The sequence below is a fragment of the Hordeum vulgare genome, chromosome 2H, assembly GCF_904849725.1.
Source record: "Hordeum vulgare subsp. vulgare chromosome 2H, MorexV3_pseudomolecules_assembly, whole genome shotgun sequence".
Lineage (NCBI taxonomy): Eukaryota > Viridiplantae > Streptophyta > Magnoliopsida > Poales > Poaceae > Hordeum > Hordeum vulgare.
In genome coordinates, this window is record NC_058519.1 from 30,245,361 (window position 1) to 30,268,200 (window position 22,840).

Genomic DNA, 22,840 nt, shown 5'->3' on the forward strand with positions numbered 1-22,840 from the left:
ACGCCGGCGAACTCCCTGTCGCCGTGCACCTCCGTCGAAGCAAAGTAGTAGCTTCTTCAGCTTGTGTGCGTGTTGTTCTCTGCAGGCGCGGTTTGTAGTTGGTAGTGGTAGTAGGATTCCTCCTCCCCCTCGTAGCGCCATCCCAGTTCGGCAGGTCGCCCTCGAGCGGCGCAGCGGCAGCAGTTGCTCGCCACGGCATCTTCTCTGTCGTCGGCGCGCAGTTGTGGAGCAGGGACAACGATAGTGTTGGTATTTCTTGTTTCAGGTCCTTCCTCTATCAGATGTCGATGCAATAGCGCAGTGGTAGTGACTCCTGTTGTTCAACGAGAGGTGCAGGGTTCGAGTCCCCGGTGCTGCACCGCCCCTTTTTGGGTTTTATTTCCCTGTTCGTTAGTAGTAGCAGCAGCAAGAGGGTCAACTTGCTATGTGCCCCTCTCTCTGTCAAAACCATGGCAGAAGCAGAGTGGTTACACCACAGGACAGCAATCAGGAGGCCCTGGGTTCGAATCCCAGGCCTGCCCTTTTAATTTTTTTCCCTTTCTTTCTTTTATTTTTCCTTTGCTATTTGTTGTTACACCTTGTGCCTAAATAATAGGCATAAAGGAGTGCATCTTATTTTTCTTTTCCTGTCCAGAAGTTGTAGTGGTGTAGGCCCTTTTAATTTTTTTCCCTTTCTTTCTTTTAATTTTCCTTTGCTATTTGCCGTTACACCTTGTGCCTAAATAATAGGCATAAAGGAGTGCATCTTATTTTTCTTTTCCTGTCCAGAAGTTGTAGTGGTGTAGGTAAGATATGTGAGTGTGGTGTATGTGTTCATATGTGTGTATGCATGGTTGTATGAATGTGAGTGTGTGGTGAAGCTAGCCTAAATGAGTGTGTAGATGCACTAGTGTCATGCTTATATGGTGTAGTGTGACAGGTTTTGAGTGCATATATATCTTGTGGTGCATGTGGTGTGAGGAACACCCCCCACATGAACATAGTTCATGTACATCTAAGTTTGTGAGCATGTGTTTGTGGTGGATGAGCTCCCTACTTGAGTGATCTAAATAGATGCAATATTTAGTGTTGTCCAAGAACATGTTTTGATGTGTGTAGTGGAGTGGATGTGTGTATGTGGGACACCCCACCTTTGCAAGCAAAACTATGCACCTTCACATGTCCATATGTGAGAGGGCATGGTGATTTGTATGTGTGGATAGCTTGGTAGAAGTGGTTGTGAAGTTGATGTGCTTGACACAAACATGGGGTTCAAACCCCCATGTCACTTTGTCATTGTGCACATGAGCTCAACCATGTAGTAGTTGATATAGTGAAACTACATGAAATTATGCACTATTCACTAGGCATGATTTGGAGTAGTTTCCTCTTCCTTAATTTGTGGTCACTTGTTCCAAGTAAGTGCCCACATATTATATATGATTTTGGGGTAGAATCTCCCAAGGAGTCCAGTGGTGAAGTTAGTTTTTCCATTGGGATACTTTATGGAGTTGACATATTCAGATTTGTTGCAAGTTTGCTCTTTGTTTCCATGGAAAAGGTGGAGCCCAAGGGCATGAGGTTTTGTGTGATAGTAGTAGGGGTTTTGATCTACACCATAGTGGTGTCATTTATCACTTGGTGTTATTTGTGTGCAAACTATGCCTAGAGAAAGTGGCTTTGTGGCTGAAAATTCCAGCTTAGTGAAATCTGGAATTTCACTAAGTCTGAGAATCTGGAAACATTTTCTTCTCCTATAGATGAGGTTGTGCTGGTCATTGTGTTGTGAACTAGCCTTAGTTCAGTGCTAGTAATTTGGACCTGATATGTTTGTGAAGCTCCCTGTCAAATTTCATCTCATTTGGAGCCCTATACATTATGTTTTGGTTGCTGTCAAAAAGCTTCAGAACAAAGACAGAAAGTCAGGTGCAGGAATTTTCACTAAGTCCCTGAGATCTGATGGTTTTGGAAAAGTTTGTGGCCTTGTAGTGTTCCTGGTGGGCTACAGCCACATATATTATTTGTTATATTTGGAGGGCTGTAGCTATGTTGCATGTAGCTCACAAAGAGCTAAGATGCAGATTATGGAAGATTGTGTAGTATAGTCATTTTTATGATTGTGGATGATTAGTTGATGTTGTGGTGTTCTTCCTTGCTCCAATCCATTCATGTTGGGTTATTATATGTCTTGGCAACCTGGGAACACCAGATTTGTGCCAATTGTGGGTGTGGTGTTGATTCTTACACGTAGGGCTTCATATCTTGTTCCGTTGATTCCCGTTGATCCGTAGCTCCGATTGTAATGTTCTTTATATGGTTTTGCATCGGTTTCACGAGACGCATTTGTTCATGCCATTCTCATGCATGTCAAAATAGCTTAGTGTACAGTTCTGTCCAGAAACTTATAGTAGTTCCTTTTGCTAGTGCTAGTGATGCATGCTCATTTTTCATCTCATGCATCATGTGCTTGTTGCATCTTGTGGTGCTGCTGTTCATTGGTTTTTATTCTTTTGTTAGGTAGCACCGGGCTCGGAAAACGAATACGTGGAGTCAGGAGAGTACGTGCAGGACGAACCAGAACCATTCCAAGCTAAGGATATCACAGGCAAGATGATGTGACCTTGATTCCATCTCTAGATTTGTTATGCTAGTTTGCGTTTCCATGTCATATTGCTCGCTGCCTACCACTGAATTATATTGCCTCCTGATATGCCATGAACCCAAACACTGATCCCTTCCTAGCTAAACTTGTATGGCTAAGTAGGCTTTGCTCAGCTACTAATGATAGCGTTGCTAGATGCCGGTGCTTTGACTCATGCGATAACATGAGCTTGATATCATTATCTTAAATTCTGTTATTTAATTAATGCACCTATATACTTGGTAAATGACGGGAGACCTAGCCTTTTGCCGGGTGCTTTGTTCCGTTATTGCCGCCTTAGTTACCGGTTACCGGTGTTTTATTCCATAATGATCGATCCTAACACGTTCAGGGTTGTTATGGGGACCCCCTCGATAAATCGCGTAGTGCTAAGGCTTGTCCGGCAGGACCCAACATTGGTGTTAATTTGCTAATCACTTAATAATAAACTGCATAGGGAATAGCTACCCCGAGGATTTTAATCAACAACCCGGGCCAGTGCTCCGCATGAGTGTTGGTCCAACATGGACAGACTGCGGGGGCCACCACAGGGAAACTTGAGGTTTGGCTCGTGTAGGCTTTTCCATCCGTCATGTCCTGAGACTGAGATATGCGGCTCTTATTGGGGTCGTCGACACGTCGGGAGGTCCTGCTAGCCTTGCCTTACCTTAGCGGTATATCTTGCGTATAGGAATCCCAGTGAAGCTTTGGTTTTCCCCAGAGTTGAGGTTTTTCCTCTAAGGAATCCGACGAGATCACGAGATTCATGATAGAGGATGCCTTTGCGGCGTGTGTACGTTTGTGATGGGCTAGTTGGAGCACCCCTGCAGGGTTTAATCTTTAGGAAAGTCGTGCCCGCGGTTATGTGGCAACTTGGAATATTTTGTTAACATCCGGTATTAGAGAACTTAAACATAAGCTAGTAAAATTGCCAACTGTGTGCGTAACCGTGACTGTCCCCCTCGAATATCTCTCTTCGATCGGGAACACGGTGGGGTTATGAATGCCGTAGGTAGGTGTTCAGGATCACTTAGTGATCAAGTAATCACGACCGCTAGTGTAGACCACCTTCATAATTGCTTTACATAAGTTAGCCACTAAATCAAGCTTAGGATGCTGCAGCCTTATACACTTCACCCTTACCCTACCTAATAACATCACTAGTTCTGGCACCAAGGTCTTAGATTGTTGAGTCCCCGTGGCTCACGGATTCCTCCGAACTCCCAACAGGTGCAGGTACCCCAGAGACAGATGATCCCGACGGCACCCAGCTGGCGTGGCAGTACGACGAGGAGACAGACCGCCTCTACGTGAATTATCCAGAGGACTGAGGCGTGGTCGTGATCGTGGGCCTGCAGGCAGGGTAGCATAGCATTTCCATGTTTTGTAGTCCATAGCGGAACTACCTTGATTGTATCTGTGATGTACTCTAAGTTATTAATGAGAAGACAGTTGAATCCCGAATTGTCCACTTTTATTATTATTTGTGCTATGTTACTTGCTTGCGAAACGCTTAGATGCGCTTCTTTCCTATTCGTAGATGCGCTACACTTTAAGACGTTCAGAATAGAAGTGTTTCAACAAGGTCTCTCTTACAACCTCCTCTGTCTTTGTTTTGTGAAACATCGAATACTGCATCTACACGGCCATAATTGTTGTCTTAGTGAAAGAGGCCAGTCCCCTTTATGTGTTCGATAAGATGACGTTGAGGTGTATTGTCTTGGTTACACAGGCCACTCCCCTCCATGTATTTGCAAAAATGCCTAATAGATGTACAATACTACTAACACTACTGCATATTCTAAATTGTTCTATTGCCCCTGAAGTTTTCGTCTAAATTGGAGTTTTTGGCGTCAAAAGGTGTTGCCTCTATCCCTCTTTGTGTGAGGTTGAAGCCACTAACCTCTCTCTGTATCTAAAAAATAGAAAAAACTACTTGCTTCTCAAACTATTGTTGTTGTAATTGTTTTTGAGCTTGAAACTCTTCACTCTGTTGTTGCATCCGTTCGGCTAGATCTGCTTGGATCTTATCCATGGATTCTCTCATAGCTCTAACTTGCTCCTCATGTTGTCTAGATCGGGTCTGAGTTCCTTCGTTTGCCATGATCGAGCTCTGATAGTCTAGTTGAGCAAAGGCCCATGCCAATGCCATAGTTGTGACGAAAGTACTAAAAAAAGTCACAGATGCTTTTAGATAACCAACATACCAAAAGAGAAATAAATAATTCAACAAAGAAAGAAAAAAGAAAAGCGGACTAAAAGAGAACAACAAAAGAGAGATCACTTTCGACGATTGAACATCACTTTTATATCCAGATTGGAACTGGACTTGAACCTTCATATCCAGATTTCACTCCACTTTCACTTTCATATCAGGAACGTCAACTTGCACTTTCAATAGTGAATTATTCACTTTCCGGAATTGGCTCATATTCACATAGGCCAAGAAAGACGAATAAGACCTTGAACTCCCTATTTCACGTATAATCGAGAGACTCATAATATCAGTGCTTTGGGTAAATGCCTACCAAAGGGAGAAGATTACCGAACTTTTTTCTGTCTTCTTCGCTTCCTAAAATATTTAGGGAAAAGGCTGGCTTTCATGTTCATAAGTTCTCTTTGTCACATACATCCATCGCTTTCGTCTTTCTTGGCTTACTCAGGTGATCTAATTAATGGGCAAGCCCCACTCAAAGCAATTCAGTCCCGGAGCTCTTTCTTCTAAATGCGGATTCAATAGCACCGGTGACGAAAGCAAAGGATATTCAATCCACTTGTCGTCTTGTGGGGACGCTTCTTAACGTTCTTTCTCTTCTTTTGCAGAGGTGTGTGTTGCGCCACACATACAAATCGTTTTTTAGCCAAAGGGTGACTTTACCACTCGCTTCTGGTTCCAATGGATATGGGTTAGATGGATGGAGTCTTCCTTATTGAAGTGGGCAAGGCAAGCAGCTCCTCTCGAATAGGCTGATCGGTGATACGTGATTTTGGAATAAAAGCTAGACGACTCAGCCCTCTTCTCATCTCAAAGCTCGACCTCTGCCACTACTACTGCTTCCCTAGCCAAGCCATACTTCTCATTCTTTGCTTGAATCCATAAAAAAACAAATTCCGTCGAGTTTCCTTGCATGGGTTGATTGACCTTGAAGTCCATATATAGATTCCCGTAGTTCATCTCAACTTGACCAACCATTGAGAATGGAACAAATAGGGGAGATGGAATTCTTCTATATTGTCTTTCAACCCTTGCTCTTGCCTTGGCTTCGCCTTCCACCTTCAGCTAAGCACCTAACCCGTGGGACGGGACCTTCGGTCTAGCCTTTGTTCGGGTATGGGACCGACCTGGGATTCTTCCATCCGAGTGAGTACCGCCCTTCTGATTTGGTTTGAGTACGGGACCGACCTTCTCTTTTATTTGTAATTGGGCTTGCCCAAAACAAAGGAACCTTGGTGTGAGAACCCACCCGAGTTGGTAACCCAACGTTTTCACCTACGATTTCTCCCTCGTCTTCTTTGCCTAGCCTTAAGCTTCTTTCTTGTCTGATCTTAGATTTCACTGTTAGGAAATAGGGCATTACCTATCACTCCGCCTTTCTAAGAAGGCCTTTCGCTTAGTTGTCCTTTCTACTAGAACTTCCCTTTAGCAGTTCTGGAACATCTATAGTATGCTTGAATGTCGGCAATTTTTCTATACTCTCTTCCTCCTCGTCCATTAGTTTAGTTCCTTTCCTTAGTGAAATCTTCCCCCCTCCATCTTTCGAGAACAACAAGAGGGCATTCTCAAGCAGGCGTATTCTTCTTCACTTCCTAAGAAGGCATTTTCTTGCTAACAAGCCATTCTGGCAAACAAAAGAGCTACTTCTATCGAAGAGGAGCAAAGGCTAAGAGGAACTCCTCCCTTCGTGTCTTCTTCCTTTCCAAGCTTGTTGCGGGGAATCTGGGCTCTTTTTCAGCCCCTAAGGACTGCTACTTTGTTGAATGAGGCATGACGGTCTTAATTCCTAATGCTACTCCTACTGTTATTGCTATTGTTACTGCTTTTGGGAATTGGCATCTTTCTTCATAGGGGCCTAGCCAAGGAAACCTTTCCCATTAAATGGATGTGCTTGCGTACTCTTCGATTCCCGCGGGAAGTGTGGGACTAATTGAATTTCATTCTTGTCTGCTAAGAGAATTATTCTTCCTTACAGCTTGCATTTGATGCATCCACCGTACTAAGAGCTCCTTCTTGAAGAACCGATTCTGTAACAACCCCAAAGGCGAATCTATCTAAAGAAACCTAAAACTACCATTATGATTTGAGATTGCCTTGCCGTTGTGCCCCTTGCCTTTCTTACTGGATTTCCACTTGATGGGGAAGACTTGGCAAAGAAGCTTGTGTCGGAAGAGAAGTGGAAAACTAAGCTGTTCGGGCTTAACTTAAACCTGATTGCCCTAGTAGGAGTGAGAATAAGGTTGAGGCTTGAAGACAAGCAACTGACATCTCGGATCTTGCCATTGCCAGGAGCATGGATGCCCAGAATGCCCTCAGTCTATGTCTGTCTATATAGGCTTTAAGGAAAAAGGCAAGTAAGCCGTAAGCCAAAAATCAAGGCTTTTAAGGGCCTTCGACAGCTTATAAATAAGCTAATAACAGATCTTTTGCGTCTTTCGAGATGCGAAGAGAAGTAAGAAGGTTTACTATTGGGATAACAAAGATATGACCATATTTCAGATCGATTTTCAACAGACGAGATCGGATAGTAGAATAGAGAGAAGGATTTGCTGCTTTCTTGAAATGATAGAGAGTCAGGAGAGGGTATATGTTAATAGAGCTCTTTAGATAGGGAGAGGAAAGACATAACTAGACCGCGGAAAGAATAGAATCTTTTACCGCTACATCCGCTCGAGAAGAAAACTCAGCAAAGGAGATTCCTATCCTTTCTCTAGTTGAAGACTAATCTGGATATTCCCGAAGATGCTTGACTTCGAGTTCTTGGAGTGACAGCTTTCTTTGTAAACAAGGGTCCCTTACTCTATTACTTTTTCACTTCATTGATCTGAAAGAAGTGACAGAAGAAAGCTACGGGCATATACCTCTGCCCCGGGGGAACAGGTGCCACCTCAACAGCTATTTTCTAAATCATTAAGCCTCGCAACCCTTTCCTTTGTATCGGACCTTTCCCGCTTTCCTTACTTTCCTTCCTCACTCAAACTTCAAGAATTCCTTCCATGAATCTAGGGAAGGAAAACCACCTCTGACTTCGCCAAGTCTCCCTTTCTTTGGTCGAAGGCTTCAGGTCAAGATCCTTTTTCCTATCTATTGAAGATGCAAAGAGAGATGCTTCTTCCTCTTCAAGTTGGAAGTGCAAGAAGAAATGCGGTAAATAGGAGTTCCATCTACCACGCACTCGCCCCACACTCCAGCTAACTTCAGCATCCATACTCAGCTAGGAGGAAGGTGCCGGGGACACTATGAACACACATGTACTTGGTTGACTTCACGTCCCATCTCACAACCGGGTAAGATCAAATAAACAAACAGCTTGCTTGCCCAATCCCTATTGAGAGGATTTCTTGAGATTGAACTTCCTTTTGTAGCTCCGCTCACAAGGACTTCTTTTCATCCGCAATGAAGCTTATACCACCACTTGGTCAGTAAGGCCTGATTCAAAAAAAGATCAATCACCCCCTTCCCTACTTCAATGGAAAAGGGGGAATCGCCCTTTCACAGCCGCCCCTCCACAAAATTTATACCTATCCTTTACGAACGAAGACAGAGAATTGCGTAGATAGGAGGAGGAAACGAACCAACCCAAAAAAACAAACAAAAGGGAATGAGAGAAATGATCGGAACGATTGAGGAAAGAAAGAGAATGGCGGCCCCTTTCCTTTCGCCTAGGGGGCATCGTCGTCGGGGACATGCTTCGAGGGTTCTTCCATATCTAGATATAGAGATAGATGATGATAGAGATCTAGATATTTCTATAGATAGATCCTTTGAAAAATTTCTATTGATCCGCTTTCAAGATCTATGAACAAGAGAGATCCAAAAAATCTCCATGTAAAAAAAAGAGATGAATAGATAGGGCTGAGCCGATAGCAGGACTGGGTACGATGATGGGGCGAGAGAGGGAAAAAACCCTTCGGGATGGATCGGGAAAAGTGACCTCCGGCTCAGCCCACGACTTCCTTCCCTTCGCATAGCTCAGGTGACTCCCTTCCCCCTTTTTTCCCAGAATGAATTAGCCCGACACGACGAATCCTGCCCTCCTGTATTTGTTTCTCATTGAATGAACCACTGCGTGGGACGCCCCTATGCCTATGAATTCAATTATTTAAGGGCCCCGGGAGGAAACTTCGGAAAGAAAGCCTACTGGTTGGTCTGGTTGTCCCCCGGCGGTGCCCGGGCGGGCCTCGGTTCAATCTTGCTGATTCTACCTAGACATGGCTCAAAATGAAGGGGTAAGGCCAGGTGTTCTTAAAACAAAACTCGAAGTGCACACTTCGGAGCACGGTCTTCCGTTAGGTCCTTTACGGACGACGAAAGCCCCTTGGCTATACTCTACTCTTCGCCTCCGGCTGTTCTATTCTTTTCTTTTGGCTCGGCAGAGCTGAACTGGGTTCCATTACACTCTGTAGGAAATGCATAGACAATCCACGCAGCAAACCGAGGCCCTACGTGCACCGTACGTACCGCCTACGAATAATAGGTAGCCCCACTCCACGCAGAGTTTGTGAGCCGTGTAATAGGCGACCATTTCGCGCGGTTCGGGGGGCACTTGAATAAGCCGCCGGCACCCGGCTGCGTCTTTACCCCTATCCAATTTTTGGGCCAATTCCCCCTTCGTACTACCAAAAAATGAGATTCTTGCCGAATCCGAGTTTGCTGCCCCAACCATTACAAAACTAATACCTATTCTGTTTAGTACTTCAGGTGCTTCTCTAGCGTATAATGTAAATCTCGTAGCGGATCAATTCCAACGAGCCTTTCAAACTAGTACTTTTTGTAATCGACTCTATAGCTTCTTCAATAAACGCTGGTTCTTCGATCAAGTTTTGAATGACTTTCTAGTCAGATCGTTCCTGCGTTTCGGATATTCAGTCTCATTCGAAGCTTTAGACAAGGGTGCTATTGAGATATTGGGCCCTTATGGTATCTCATACACATTCCGACGATTGGCCGAGCGAATAAGTCAACTTCAAAGTGGATCTGTTGTGCGAAGAGTGCGTTATGAACCGTGGCCGCCTACCTGCTTTGGTTGGTGGGGGCGGCTCCTCCGTTGTGGGTAAACGGGAAACCCGACTCTACGAACCTAAGGAAAGGCTGCACAGCTTCTGTAGGGGCGTTAAGACCGGAGCTTTTTTAGTGCTAGCAGGAATGCAAGTGAATGAATCCAATCCCATCCCCTTTAAAATCGGCGAGGTAATACCTTATTGAAGTAGGGCACGCTACGGCAACACAGGACTGACGGGGTGGGGGCTTGCTGTCTACTTGGCGAGCCTTCACTGCCCCCTTCTGTAACTTCCCTTCTTTCGTCCGTCCACAAGGCAGTCAAAAGAAAGAGAGAAAGGGGCGGCTATAACGCAGGAGTCGTGGCGGTTGTATGCCACAAGGTCCCTATAGACAAGGGGACAAGTGAATCATCGCTTTTGGGCGCAGGCAGCCCTCTACCATCCATCCCATTGCATTCCTCTCGTAGAGTACTGTACCGTCTCAGACCAGATACATCTATGGAAAGAAAGGATTTCATAGAAAATCTGCATTTTTCTAAAAAAATTATCCCCATGTATTCCGTTATTCCCGTAACTATGGATTGATTGTCCCTACCTAACTAAATGGTAGTGGTCTAGGGAGCGCAATTGCTAGAGCACAGGAGAATGAAGAGTAATGATTTAAGCAAGAGCAGCCGGACGGACTACTATAGTCAGTCTAGTGACTACTATAGTCTTTTCTTTCTTTGTAGTTAAGTAATAATGTTTGGTATAGCAGCCTTTCCGAGCGAGTCTCTGGGATCTCCTGTAAACCCCCATGATGTGGTAAAGGGAGGATATTAGGGGAAGCAGTGAGTGGAGATTCCCCTGCGGAGAGCCGGATGAGGGGAGACCCTCACGTCCGGTTCGGAGGGCGGGGATATCCCGACCCTACTATCATTATGCCTTTGCAATGTTACTTGGTTCAACTCCATTTGTGACCTTTTCTCGTATGTGGGACTCTCTATCTTCTTGGGTAGATTCTAGATCGTCTTTCATTTTGTTAGTGAGTAGTTTTCTTATTAATAAGTCAAGTCAAGAGTAATAAGAGAATTGTAGGAGCTTGCCAAGATGGCTTGGTAAGCAAGCTACCTGTTATGTAGGCGCCAACTCCCAGTTCTTTCTCTTCTTTCTTTTTGATTTTTTATTCTCGTTTTTTTACTAAACATATAATCTCCTTTCCGGGGAAGGGGTAACATAGACGGAGGCACATGTAGACAGATACAGACTTTTTCAATCTTTTGCCTAAGCGAAGTAGTTGATCCCTCCGAGGTAAGGGCGAATCGAGACCGAAAGCTACTAATAAAATAGCATAATCTGAACACATAGCTGCACACATAGTTTAAGTAGAAACTGTTAAAGCTCCCTGGTCTCGAAACGGTTGGCTTTGGTTCACCTCTCGGGGCCACCTTACACACTAATAAAATCGTCAGCTTCCTTCCCCACTCATCGCCCTCACTTTAAGACAAAAAATCCAATTCGATTCAAAGATCGGAATCATACCTCCAGCGGGCAAGGTCGGTTCAAGAAATGGAAGTTGTGAGATGGAAAGAAAACCACGAAAAATGAACTGAATTAGGGATCAATCCATACGCGGCTTGCCTTCTCCCCTTCCCCATAGTAAGCCAGCCAATAGTACCCTAACTTAAGAAGTTCTCTTAGCTAGCGCATGTCCATTAATGTGACCACCGCATGCTCCTTCATGAGTTTCATGAATGGTTTGTTTTCGCAGGAGATTTCATGGTAGTTTTTGGACACTAGAATTGGTTAATGAGATCAACTCAATCTATAATTCGAATGCGGTGTGGAGGGAGAGGGGAAACCCGCTTAGATAGGGCGATAGCCCGGTTTTTCTTGAATATCCTTTCCAGTGCTTGTCTTGTATTGAGGTATACTGAAGATATGAGTCAAAGTAGGTAAGAGTAGGGGGCTTTCACTATTATTAAGAGTAGGGCTTTAATTAAAAGAGTAGGCCCTTCGTATCTTTCTATGACCTCCAAGACGGAGCGAGACGGATAGGCAGAGCAAGAGCTCTTAAAGTCTACCCGGGCTAGCTTCTTCATTCTTTGATCAGGGGCGGGCTTCTTCCCTTATATACGATGACTTAGATAGATAAACTTCTTTGATCCATTCATTGATAAAGTCTTCGGGGGTTGTTTACCTTTAGAATCGACAGTAGAGTAGGTTTGATCTTGCTTTCTCAATCTTTCTCTGATCCTAGCCGTGTAGTAGATCCGGCTTTATTCGGCTAAAAAGAAGTGTGTGTGGTCGTCGTATCTGCTCGCCCCCTTCTTCATTCATCCATTTAGGTAAGAATGGATCCAGGGAACCTGGCTCGGGAACAACCCTGAAAAAACACAGTAAGAGAGTCCAATCTCTGAAATATAGCATTTGATCTCCTAAGTAGTAGTAGTAGTAGAAGGCTTAGTATCTGACTTGATCCAATAGAGTCAGAACACACAGTAGATCCAGATTCCACACCTTGCTGTGGACTGGGGAGAGAGCAGCTCTGCGAAGCTGGGCGTTCTGTGTGATTATGGAGGAACTGTAGTACTCGCCCCAAAATGCAAGCCGGGATAGATACTTAAAGAAAGGGGGAGCGGTGGGCCTTCAAAAAGGAGCGAGGGAGTGATGGGCAACCTTTTTCTATATGTTGCTCGTGAGCCGCCAAGTACGAGTCTCGCAACAGTACTGGCGTTAAAGGATCGATCCTTCACTTGTGGATCGTTCGCGAGTCGAACTTGCTCTCTTGCCATGCCTTTGACTCACGAACTCGAGTCGGACTCATTCACTGCTGACTTTTTTGAGGATCGTTCGTTCTTCACTCTCTTGCTATTACCCACAGGGAGCGCAGCAACCGACGGTGCATATTATCATATAGAAAGAAGCAAAGCGTAGCGATTCGTACTACCGGAAAATTGTCGCTAACCGCTAGGCAATAGAGTCAGCTTACGGGGTGGGGCGCAAGCAAGCGTAGCGAATCACATAGAGTTGCCCCTACCTGCCAGCGCGCAGATAGATAGGGAGGGCGAGCGCAGGGATGGATGTCTGAGCGGTTGACAGAGTCGGTCTTGAAAACCGAAGTATTGATAGGAATATCGGGGGTTCGAATCCCTCTCCATCCGCGAGGTCATAAGTTCTCTCTTGCCTTATCTATAGATAAGAACTAATCTCCTCGACTCGGCTGATATGATGGATGGAATGGGTAGAAGGTTGAGGTTATTGTGTGTTGATTTAGTTAGGACTTTGTCTCCCTTTCGTTATCTTCCGCCCCGGGTGGATGACCTGTGGGAGCTAAGTCGAAGATCTCGGTGTCGTCGTGAGTGGTTGATAAACAACGATTGCAGTTTGATTTAGGGAGTCCCAACCCTGTGAATCTTAACAGACAAAGAAAACGATAGAGACTTCCGGGTATAGGGTGACGACCTTAATGAATCAAGTATTCAGGTGGCAGAGTTTTTAGCTACATAAGCGCTCAAATTCCTGAATACTTATTGCCCAAAAAATATGATCAACCCCAGGTACATTTATTAGGTTTTGATCTGAGGCTATCCTGGTCTGCAGGACCCAACACAAGTATTCATCCTTTCCAATCTGAAAAAGGTGTTGCCGAAAGCTTACCCTCTTCCACACGGATGCTACAGCCGCTATCACTTTTGCAGGAGGGGAATTACAGAGTTCGCCTCTCGACATCTTGTTTGGTAAGCGGAATTTTGACCCAGGCACCCTAGTGTTGCCTAACCGTTCGGCTGGAGATGTCGGATGCGAGATCTTTAGCTACTTGTATCAATTTGCCGCAGTGAGCTTAGATACAATGGGCTGGCAGCTGAGGCTTGGCAGGATGGGGGAGTTAATTAAGGTCGAGGGAGCAGGAAAGAGTTTGTTATTCGCTATTGGCTTAGTACGGCCTATACATAATAGGGCCATGACAGTTTTGGCAAGGCCTTGAACTTCATATATCCCTTTTTTACTCAATCCAGAATACCGATAAAGTCAGATTGAATCATTTTGTCGACCTTTCCTTTGGATTTATTATCATAGGTAGTGTTCGAGATCGCTTCTGTGTGGTGAACGCTCGAATGTAGCTAACATCAATTTTTCCTCGCGTGGTTGAAGGAGATGCTGCTGCTGGATGGAATGCTTTCGGGGCGCCATGATCCTTCTATCAGGAATAGAATAATTGAGGGCACTGGCTGACTGCATCAATCATCGCTCAGTGAGCTATTAATTGCCACCAATAGCGCTTCGCTTGCATGCAAGGCGGCTAATAAAAGCGCCAGGTAGACGCGCGGAGATGCAGTTTGAGTACTGGTGGTACTGGACAAGCTCTAGGGGAATAATCTCTTTCTTATTTATTTCTTATTTCTTTCCCATGACGACTAGGAACGGGCAAATCAAGAATTTCACTTCGAATTCCGGACCTCAACATCCTGCTGCTCATGGTGTTTCACGATCAGTATTGGAAATGAACGGAGAAGTGGTGGAACATGCGGAACCACATATTGGATCACTCCAGTGCGGCACGAAGCCACTGACGCTGAGTAGGCTCCTATGCCGCTAGCACGGTGGAGGTTCCGTAGCGCGTCATGAGCACCGGGCAAAGGGACGGTTGAGCAACTCAAGCGAACCGCCCTACCTGACTTTGGATAAAGATAGAAGGGAGAAGGTTGTGAAGGTGGCCTCGTTATCCACACATCTGGTCGGAGGACCGACCTGGGTTTTCACGAGCGTAGGCGGGTCCTGGAGTGCCCGTCAAGGGCGCTAGCGCATACCCCGGGGTGATCATCACCACCTGCACCTCACATCTCCGCACAGTGGAACGTGTAACCCGCCTGCTGTCCAAGTCAACCACTGAATTTCCTGTAATTCATAGCGCCTAACAGAACGTAGCAGCAAGGGACAACCCACCCATACAGACAGCCTGCGGGGAGGATGGCACTACTCGCAAAGACCGTCTCGCGAAAACGCCGCAGGCGCGAAGCGTGGTGGGCCTACGTCGGGGGAGCATAGGGAGGAAAGGGAGCCCGGACGGTGGAAGAGCCAGGGGAAGCCGGGTCATTTGACGGAAATGGAAGGTCCGAGCGGCTCATTCATTCTTGAAAAAAGAGGGGGGGAGCGAGCCAATGTATCAATGAATAGATACAGTCAACGGTATTAAGACAGCGCTGCCTACACGCGAATTAGCTTCCGAGGTCGAGCAGTCTCAATTTCACTACAGGATTTGTGAATGAATGCTGGGCTGGGCCACCTCAAATGGCGTGAGCCGCATGCTGGGAGACCCGCACGTACGGTTTTCAGGGGGATCCGGTCGGTCGGCGCCCACCCGATTAGAGGGACTGAGAAATTAATCGAGTACAAAACTAATCTTCAAGCTTTACCTTATTTTGATCGTTTAGAGGGCGATCGCGGGGTCACTGAATGAAGTCCTCCCTCCCTTTCTTTCGGAGGTTCTGACCTGCTGCGAGGCAGATATGACTAAGTGACATATTGAATATGGCGACGACTACAACATGTCGTAGAAGGAGATAAGAGGTGGAGCCAATGACCCACTAAGACTCACGTATCTACAACTACATTCCCGAGCGGCAGTGAAACGGAGACGTGAATGCAAGATGCCAGCGGAATGATCGACCGGACAAAGGCTTGGGCAGCTTTCTTCCCACCGCGTCCTTCCTTGTGTGTCGGAGATACAAAGTGAGTGCACCGGAAAAGAAGGGGAACTGAGTAGATCTATTCCATGGCGAAGCATCCGAAGCATAACTGCACACTCACACGATCTTTGCCGAGAGATAGGAGCATTCGGTGGAACCGGTGAACTACACTTGCTTCTTGGTAGATGTGTGGGACAGAGGGCTCGTGGTACCTGCTGCCCGCCCTTCCTCCGCTTTGATAACCGTGTGAACGGAGAGTGGGCAGAGCAAAAGGGAAGGAGGTCCTCATACGGAGTCGCACACTTGAGCAGTGCGGGAGACTGGAGAATGGGTCGAGTAAACTCCCTTAGGGCCGATTAAATCACAGACGAGGAACTTTTCTTTCTTTTTTTCTTTTTTATTTGAAGGGTATGTTCTAAAAAAAGAAAGGCAGAGGTAAATACTTCTAAGAGGCGGCTCGGTAGGGATGAAATGGTCAATCGTCAAGTCAAGGATGACTTCTTTGTTGGCGAAATGATGGGGGAGAGAAAGCACGCCAGTGATTCTCTGAGCCGGTCTTCATTTCCAACGCCTCGGGAAACAGGTCGAGATAGATGACAACACCTTTTTATCCTCTTCCTTACCGGGAAGGCGCACTTCTCTTCTTCTTCTGGCCTTCACCTCCTACCCGGCCCGGAAATAGAACCCAGCCCCCTTTCTGATCCATTCATTTCTGCAAGCAGGCAGGATCCAGAGCTAAGCCCCCCTCCTATTCGAAGTCGGGTGTGGCCTCGCCCTTTTGCTCTTCCTTCGGTTTGGCTCCACGAGGGCGCCGCCTAGACTAGGAGCCCCACTCATATTCAAAAGGCGCCCAACTTTCAAGACGATGATAATAATTAGTCAACTTTTTCCAATATCATGGAATAGCATGGCCCGGGGCTAAGGTAAATCCAGTGGGAGAGCCGTGTTATGGGTGACCTTATTGCACGGTTCAGAGAGCACTTGTGTATGTGATGCAAGTGAACGTGTACGAAAAAGCTGTCGTAAAGTTTTGTTGTTCGTTCCGTCGTTGACCCTATCTATGTTTCTACGATGGCCCAAGAACAAGCTCATTCTTCAGCCGTAGAGAGACTTTTGAATTGTGAGGTACCATTACGAGCTCAATATATAAGAGTGTTATTCTGTGAAATAACTCGAATTTCGAATCATTCACTTGCTTCAACTACTCATGCTATGGATGTGGGAGCATCAACTCCGTTCCTTTGGGCTTTTGAGGAGCGGGAGAAATTGTTGGAATTCTATGAAAGAGTCCCGGGAGCCAGGATGCATGCCAGTTTCATACGACCTGGTGGAGTGGCACAAGATCTGCCTCTTGGCTTATGTCGAGATATTGATTCCTCCACACAACAATTTGCTTCTCGTATCGACGAATTAGAAGAGATGTCAACCGGCAATCCTATCTGGAAACAACGATTAGTGGATATTGGTACTGTCACTGCACAGCAAGCAAAGGATTGGGGATTCAGTGGTGTAATGTTAAGAGGTCATGCGACATGAAGACATTGATAGCAATATGGGGGAAGTTCCCATCAGGCAACAACGGTTCTGCCTAACCCTACAAAAGCATGCATATGTTGTCAGTGAAGATTTTGTGTGAAGCCTTGGAGACGACGTACCCGGGGCTAGGGTGAGCTGAGGGGGGACAACGTAAGTGAGCGAATGTGTGTAATCCCAGTCAAAGATTCCTATTCTAGGCGGCGCGGGCCATCAACCTTCGAGTGGTGTTGGTCCTACGGACCGTGAACGGATTTGCCTCTGGCCTCTGGGCACGTCGGAACCGCATGAGTTCACCGGGGTGGAGCACCGTCTGCCAAAATCGGCTTAGGTTAGGTGCTATTGATGGAACATGGTAAGCCCATCTTTCTCCATATGAAAGTGCTGCGGGCACATAGAGATGTGGGTAGAGGAAGTCTCAAAAAGCAAAGGCCGAGCTGTAGGTCACGTGACCTGCACCGAAAAGGTGGCTGACTGGGCTTTCTCCTGGATCAAAGCGGATCAGCTCGCCAAATTCGTCGATCGAATCAGGCGCCCCGGAACGTCGAATGAAAGTGGTCTTTCTACAACCCTATTTATATGATTTTAGGGCCCCTTTCCCCCTATCCCTCCCTTATGTTTAGGAGTGGGATCTGCCCAAGAACGACTTGTGGTGGTACGGAAGGCACAGACTCTGCAAGCGTCCCGCACCCTCTGAGAAAGAAACTCCTCAACCATCACAAGATAAAGAAGTATGACGCTCTGTGTCTGACTCTATTGGTCATAGTTCCTTGTTGTTGCGGCTGGTGCTCGTTTGCGCGCGTGTCAACCACCAGATCATAAGGAAAGATGCCTCTCAGGGCATCTGAGAATGATTCGAGCCGTATGAAGGGAAACTCCCACGTACATTTTGTTTTGGGGGGGGGGGGAAGGAGCCCGACAGGGTCCCCTCACTGACTTGGCCCGGGCCTAAGTGAAAGTGCAAAAGTGAAGTGGTGGGCCTACCCATCCCAACCTGGGGTATGCTGGGATTCGCGAAGAGCAGCACCTTACGATGTTCATGACCAATCGGATCTTGACGTACCAGTAGGTACCAGAGGAGATCGCTATGATCGTTACTGTATCCGTATCGAAGTGATGCGACAAAGTGTTCGGATCATTGTGCAATGTCCTAATCAAATGCCTAGTGGCATGATCAAAGCCGATGATCGTAAGCTATGTCCTCCATCACGATCTCGAATGAAACTATCCATAGAATCGTGCGCCGTGTGAAACGTAGATCATCGCCGTTCTTAACCGTGACTCAGATTAAGCTCCATCTCGGAACCGCCGTGGGGTTAGGAGTAAAGCATCCCGAGGTTGGCGCATCTCGTTGGGCGTGGAGAAGCATTGGGAGTCCTAATATCTTTCTTCAGAGTTGTTTCTTTTCCCGTCCCCTCGCCCCGGCATAGCGCTTCGCTTCCGGTTCTTCGGAAGAATCAACTGACATCTCCCTTCTTCATTGATCCGGGGGAAAGGGAACCGTCTACCAGTTGGGAAGCTAGACATCAAGGTTGTGGCTTGATGAGGATAACTAAGCTGACACGCCGGAGTTGGCTACTGGCACAACAGGGTGGTGCCTTACCGCACCGCAGGCGCACGCGCGGTAGCGTTCGTGGTGGTGCTTCAGGATTCCAATGTACTACGTCCAGGATCAGAACGAGCTTTCCAGCGGACCACTGCCGTCCCATTCTTTAGTGAGCTGGAGCACTGCCATCTTATCCACGGAAAACGCGTCAAGCTATCGCTTCGGGTCGAAGCACTAAAAGAAAAGGACCGGGAGACACGGCGGCATAGGAACCACGGGAACCCAGGAGGGAGAAAGACGATGTACGGGATACGGGATCCTCGCAGTAGGTTGGACCAAAATCCAGCCGAGAGAGGGCAGCCTTTAGAAGCAACAGGTTGGGAAACCAAGAGAAGGCTTCGCCTTTTCTTATCTTCTTCCCGGCACAAAAAGAGGGATTAGCATTATTGACCCCATGAGAAAGCACTAACACCTTCCTCATTGGGGCTCCGCGCACTGGGAAAAGGCTTCCGCGACAGGAAACCGGCTACTAGTTAGGAAGTGAACATAAGGTATCAAGAGGTCCCTCACAGTCAGGTGCAATGCAATTGCCCCCTATTAGTCAAGTACCCCTCTTCCTATTTAGTTTAGGGGTTAAGGCGATAAATGGCTTGATGAACCCTTCCGTTCACCACGCACCGGCCCCATTCACTTGCAACTCGTAGAGGTTGTAAGTAAACAGTGCCCCACTAAATTCAAAGTGATGGTGGGGTTGAAAGACGAGAGTGCCTACCTCCGAGCCGAGAGTGCCTGCCCTTTCTGTCAAGTAGGCTACTTTTTCCGGAACACAGTACGGAATAAGCGTTCCTGTGTATATAGATATCTTCGATGCTGTCATTTTGACATGTCCGCTTTAACCCCTCTTCCGCCTCCCAAAAAGCAAAGTTGGCTTGACGAGCGCAGATGAGGAAGCGGGAGCAATAAAACCAAGAATCTCTTTCTTTTCTTTCCAAATACTTTATGAAGTTAAGGGGAAAAGAGAAGCGCTTTCGCTACTGAGAAAGCGAATGGTCAGCACGAGGGTTCGACGACTTAGCCGAGCATTAGCGACGCGTCATTCTCATAGCGAGGCGCTTCGAGTTAGCGAAGCGCTGTAGTAGCGTCGAAGACTATGTGCTATAATGCTGAACTAAGGACGTTCCGCCTTATCTATAGAAGCATTCGACTGAGTTCTGAACGAATGGGGTCCTTGGTGGGTAATGGCTCAATCTATAGATGGAAAGCCTTATGATGGGAAACTACCACGTTAGGTTTGGACAGAGATGGGACCCGTTATAGTTTAGGGGGAGCAGATGCAAGCTTTTTCTTTCCATAGCCGGCCAAATGACTACCGGATCATCGGTCTACTCTACCTCAATTCACCATTTCGAACTTTATACAGAAGGTTTTTCCGTACCAGCTCCTTCTACCTATACCACAGTTGAAGCACCTAAAGGTGAATTTGGTGTCTTTCTTGTCAGTAATGGGAGTAATCGTCCCTACCGTTGTAAAATAAGAGCACCTGGCTTTGCCCATTCACAAGGACTCGATTCTATGTCCAAACATCACATGCCAACAGATGTAGTCACCATCATAGGTACTCAAGATATTGTGTTTGGAGAGGTAGATAGATAGGATGTAGTCTTGCTCGATCAGGACCCTAGCTTTATTGCGAGCCAAAACTGCCTGAAAGAAGAAAAATGGAAAAGGATGAAAAATGCAATGGGATTCCTCATCCAATAAGAAATCCCAATTCGGAGTTTGTTTGGATCAAATTCCTATGTTATACTATTCAATGCAATGGAAAAATGCAATGGAAAAGGATGAATCGATTTGATAGATCAGATATTGTTATTCCAAATATTGACCCGATTCAATATCATTAGAATGACAAAAGCTGACATAGTTACTAGTGGTTCGAGGAGAAATCCTTTCAATCATCAACGCCCTTTTCTACTAAAACTGCTATTCGTGATACCGGTCAAATCGACTATTCTCATCAACTTTGAGTCTCTTCCCTCTCGTATGACTGTCAAAGAGGAGTTCCTTCTCTATAAGAAGAGCTGGTCTAGAGTGTGATTCGGATCAAAACAAATGGATGAGCCTCGTTTTGCTGAAGCAAGTGTACGCTGCACTGAGGAGTCGAGTCGACTTATCCGAACTTTCTTACCAAGTTCGAGCTCTTGCTCGCTCTATTTCGTGAGCTGAGCTATTTATACCGATATATACGAGTGAGATGGAGAAAGACAATGGTGGTATTCCATAGGGAGATCCTATGTTGGATGATAAAGAGGGTTTGCCTTTCGAGAAAGGGGCTTGGCTATCTCCATCTCCATGTTATAGGACGTATCAAATATATCTATCGATCTATACCATATGGTGAGCCAACTAACCCCCACTCCAATCCAATACTTGCTAGCGCAGGGAATCGGTCATCTGTGGATGTTCATCCAAAGACTCTAGCCCCGGATTCCGATAACTTCTATGATCCTCTCATTATTCAGTGTCCAGATGGAAGGGATGTTTGTTATTCACTTCGGTCAGAAGAGGAATTGACACTCAAGAGCACGCGTTTTATGTTTGCATTCCTATTTGAGAGTGCCCCTCCCTCCTATTTGGTTGGAAGTTTCCTGCTCAAGTTGAGAAAGCAAGGGCTGACCGGACTGCTGCTCACTCTTGCGCTTCAATGGCAGTATTGTCTCCATCTTTCGCCCACCCAGGGGTTAGGGGTAAGGGTTATCTTTTGAAAGAATCTCTTATATCAGCAGATACGAGAATCGGTCGTGCATATTATCATATAGAAATGTGAATCGAGATGCATCTGGATGAGAGTTTGGCTTTCTTTTGGCAAAAGCTGGATTGTTTTTAGCAAACTAGCAATCTGTGGAGATGGCTGATCTGGCCCACCTTGATTGATAGCGATATGGCCACTCTCATTTCAATGCGGCACATTGATACCATCATTCCAATCTTCTATTGTCCGTGCTAAATACCATGAAATTAAGTAGCTAAGGTCTAGTGGACCTATTTAAACAAGGATATGTTGATCCTTCTCTGTCGACTTTTCCACTATCAACCCCCAAAACCCAACTCTGCCTTACGTAAAGGAAATTAGTACGATTAACTTCTGGATTTGAAATCACTGCTTATACCAGGTATTGGGCATACAAGAACATTTTGTAGTATTTGTAAGAGGAGGAAGGGTTAAGTATCTTTGAACTCGGTGTGAGATATCACATTATTCGAGCTGGATGCAGTCGCAGTAAATAATCATCAACAAGGGCGTTCTAGTGCGTTGTAGATTCTTATCCAAGACTTGTATCATTTGATGATGCCATGTGAATCAAGCAACAGGAGAAGGACCCAATAACGAAAGTTTCGTAAAGGGACTAGAGCAGACTACCATGAGACAAAAGATCTTCTTTCTAAAGAGATTTGATTCGGAACTCTTATATGTCCAAGGTCAATATGGAAATTCTTTCAGAGGTTTTCCCTTGAAGGGAAAGCATTAAAGGAATCCCCTCACTAAGCTGGAAACGGGGGAGTGTGGTTTTGCCAATCTGTGGGCGGATCTCTTTCTGATTTTAACAGAAGTCCTGGTGGGTTTGGCTTCTTTCTATTCTTCAGCACCAGGAGGGAGAGGTTAACATGACTCGTGATACTATGCAAGAACCTGTGGGCGGTTTGCTAGTAGATAGCCAAGATGAGACAGTAGATGCATCTCAACCAATGGAGTGGCTGCCTACAAGGATCGATCCGCCGGTTATAGGGTCACAGGGACTGCGTTCCATGGTACCAAAAGCACGTTCTAGGTGATATTCTCGGCTCTATTCTATACACCTCTCTTCCTTTGCATGCAGGAGTGCATCCCTCTCGGTCTCAGGGCTTGCTCAATCAACCAGAAAAGAAGGCTGAGGAAAGTTGTTTGATTGACCATTGGTTTAAAAAATGCGTAGATGGTTTGCTATGATGAGGTCCCGGACCAGATACAAAGCTGCATAAAGTAGCTACTTCTTACTAGCCCGACTCGGCTCTGCGAGAAAACGGCTGCAGTCCTTGGTTTCCTAAACAGCGGCTACCTCCCACAGATCATTAATAGAACTGTTATTGTTTTAATCCCAAAGGTGAGATCCCCGCAGGAAATATCTCAGTTCCGTACAGTATTGGATGAGGTAATTTCACAAACACAGAGTGCTTTTGTTGTACCCGGTCGTTTAATAACGGATAACATTCTGGTGG

At 46.1% G+C, this 22,840-nt stretch overlaps 1 protein-coding gene and 1 pseudogene across 1 annotated transcript; one reads left to right on the top strand and one right to left on the bottom strand.

Moving 5' to 3' along the window:
* Positions 1-14,164: 14,164 nt before the first annotated feature.
* Positions 14,165-16,596, bottom strand: LOC123429402 (annotated as a pseudogene).
* LOC123429403 (NADH dehydrogenase [ubiquinone] iron-sulfur protein 2) lies at positions 16,576-20,236 on the top strand. The gene is made up of 3 exons (XM_045113444.1): positions 16,576-17,029; positions 18,032-18,274; positions 19,974-20,236. The coding sequence occupies exons 1-3, from the start codon at positions 16,576-16,578 to the stop codon at positions 20,234-20,236; spliced, it is 960 nt and encodes a 319-aa protein (XP_044969379.1).
* The last annotated feature ends 2,604 nt before the right edge of the window (positions 20,237-22,840 follow it).

What these genes read in the sequence shown, in the direction of transcription:
- LOC123429403 (XM_045113444.1), top strand. Translation starts at nt 16,576, where the DNA reads ATGGCCCAAGAACAAGCTCATTCTTCAGCCGTAGAGAGACTTTTGAAT. An exon ending in TGGTGTAATGTTAAGAGGTC is followed by an intron (nt 17,030 to 18,031) that starts ATGCGACATGAA and finishes ACCCATCCCAAC; the next exon opens with CTGGGGTATGCTGGGATTCG. An exon ending in AATGAAACTATCCATAGAAT is followed by an intron (nt 18,275 to 19,973) that starts CGTGCGCCGTGT and finishes CGGTCTACTCTA; the next exon opens with CCTCAATTCACCATTTCGAA.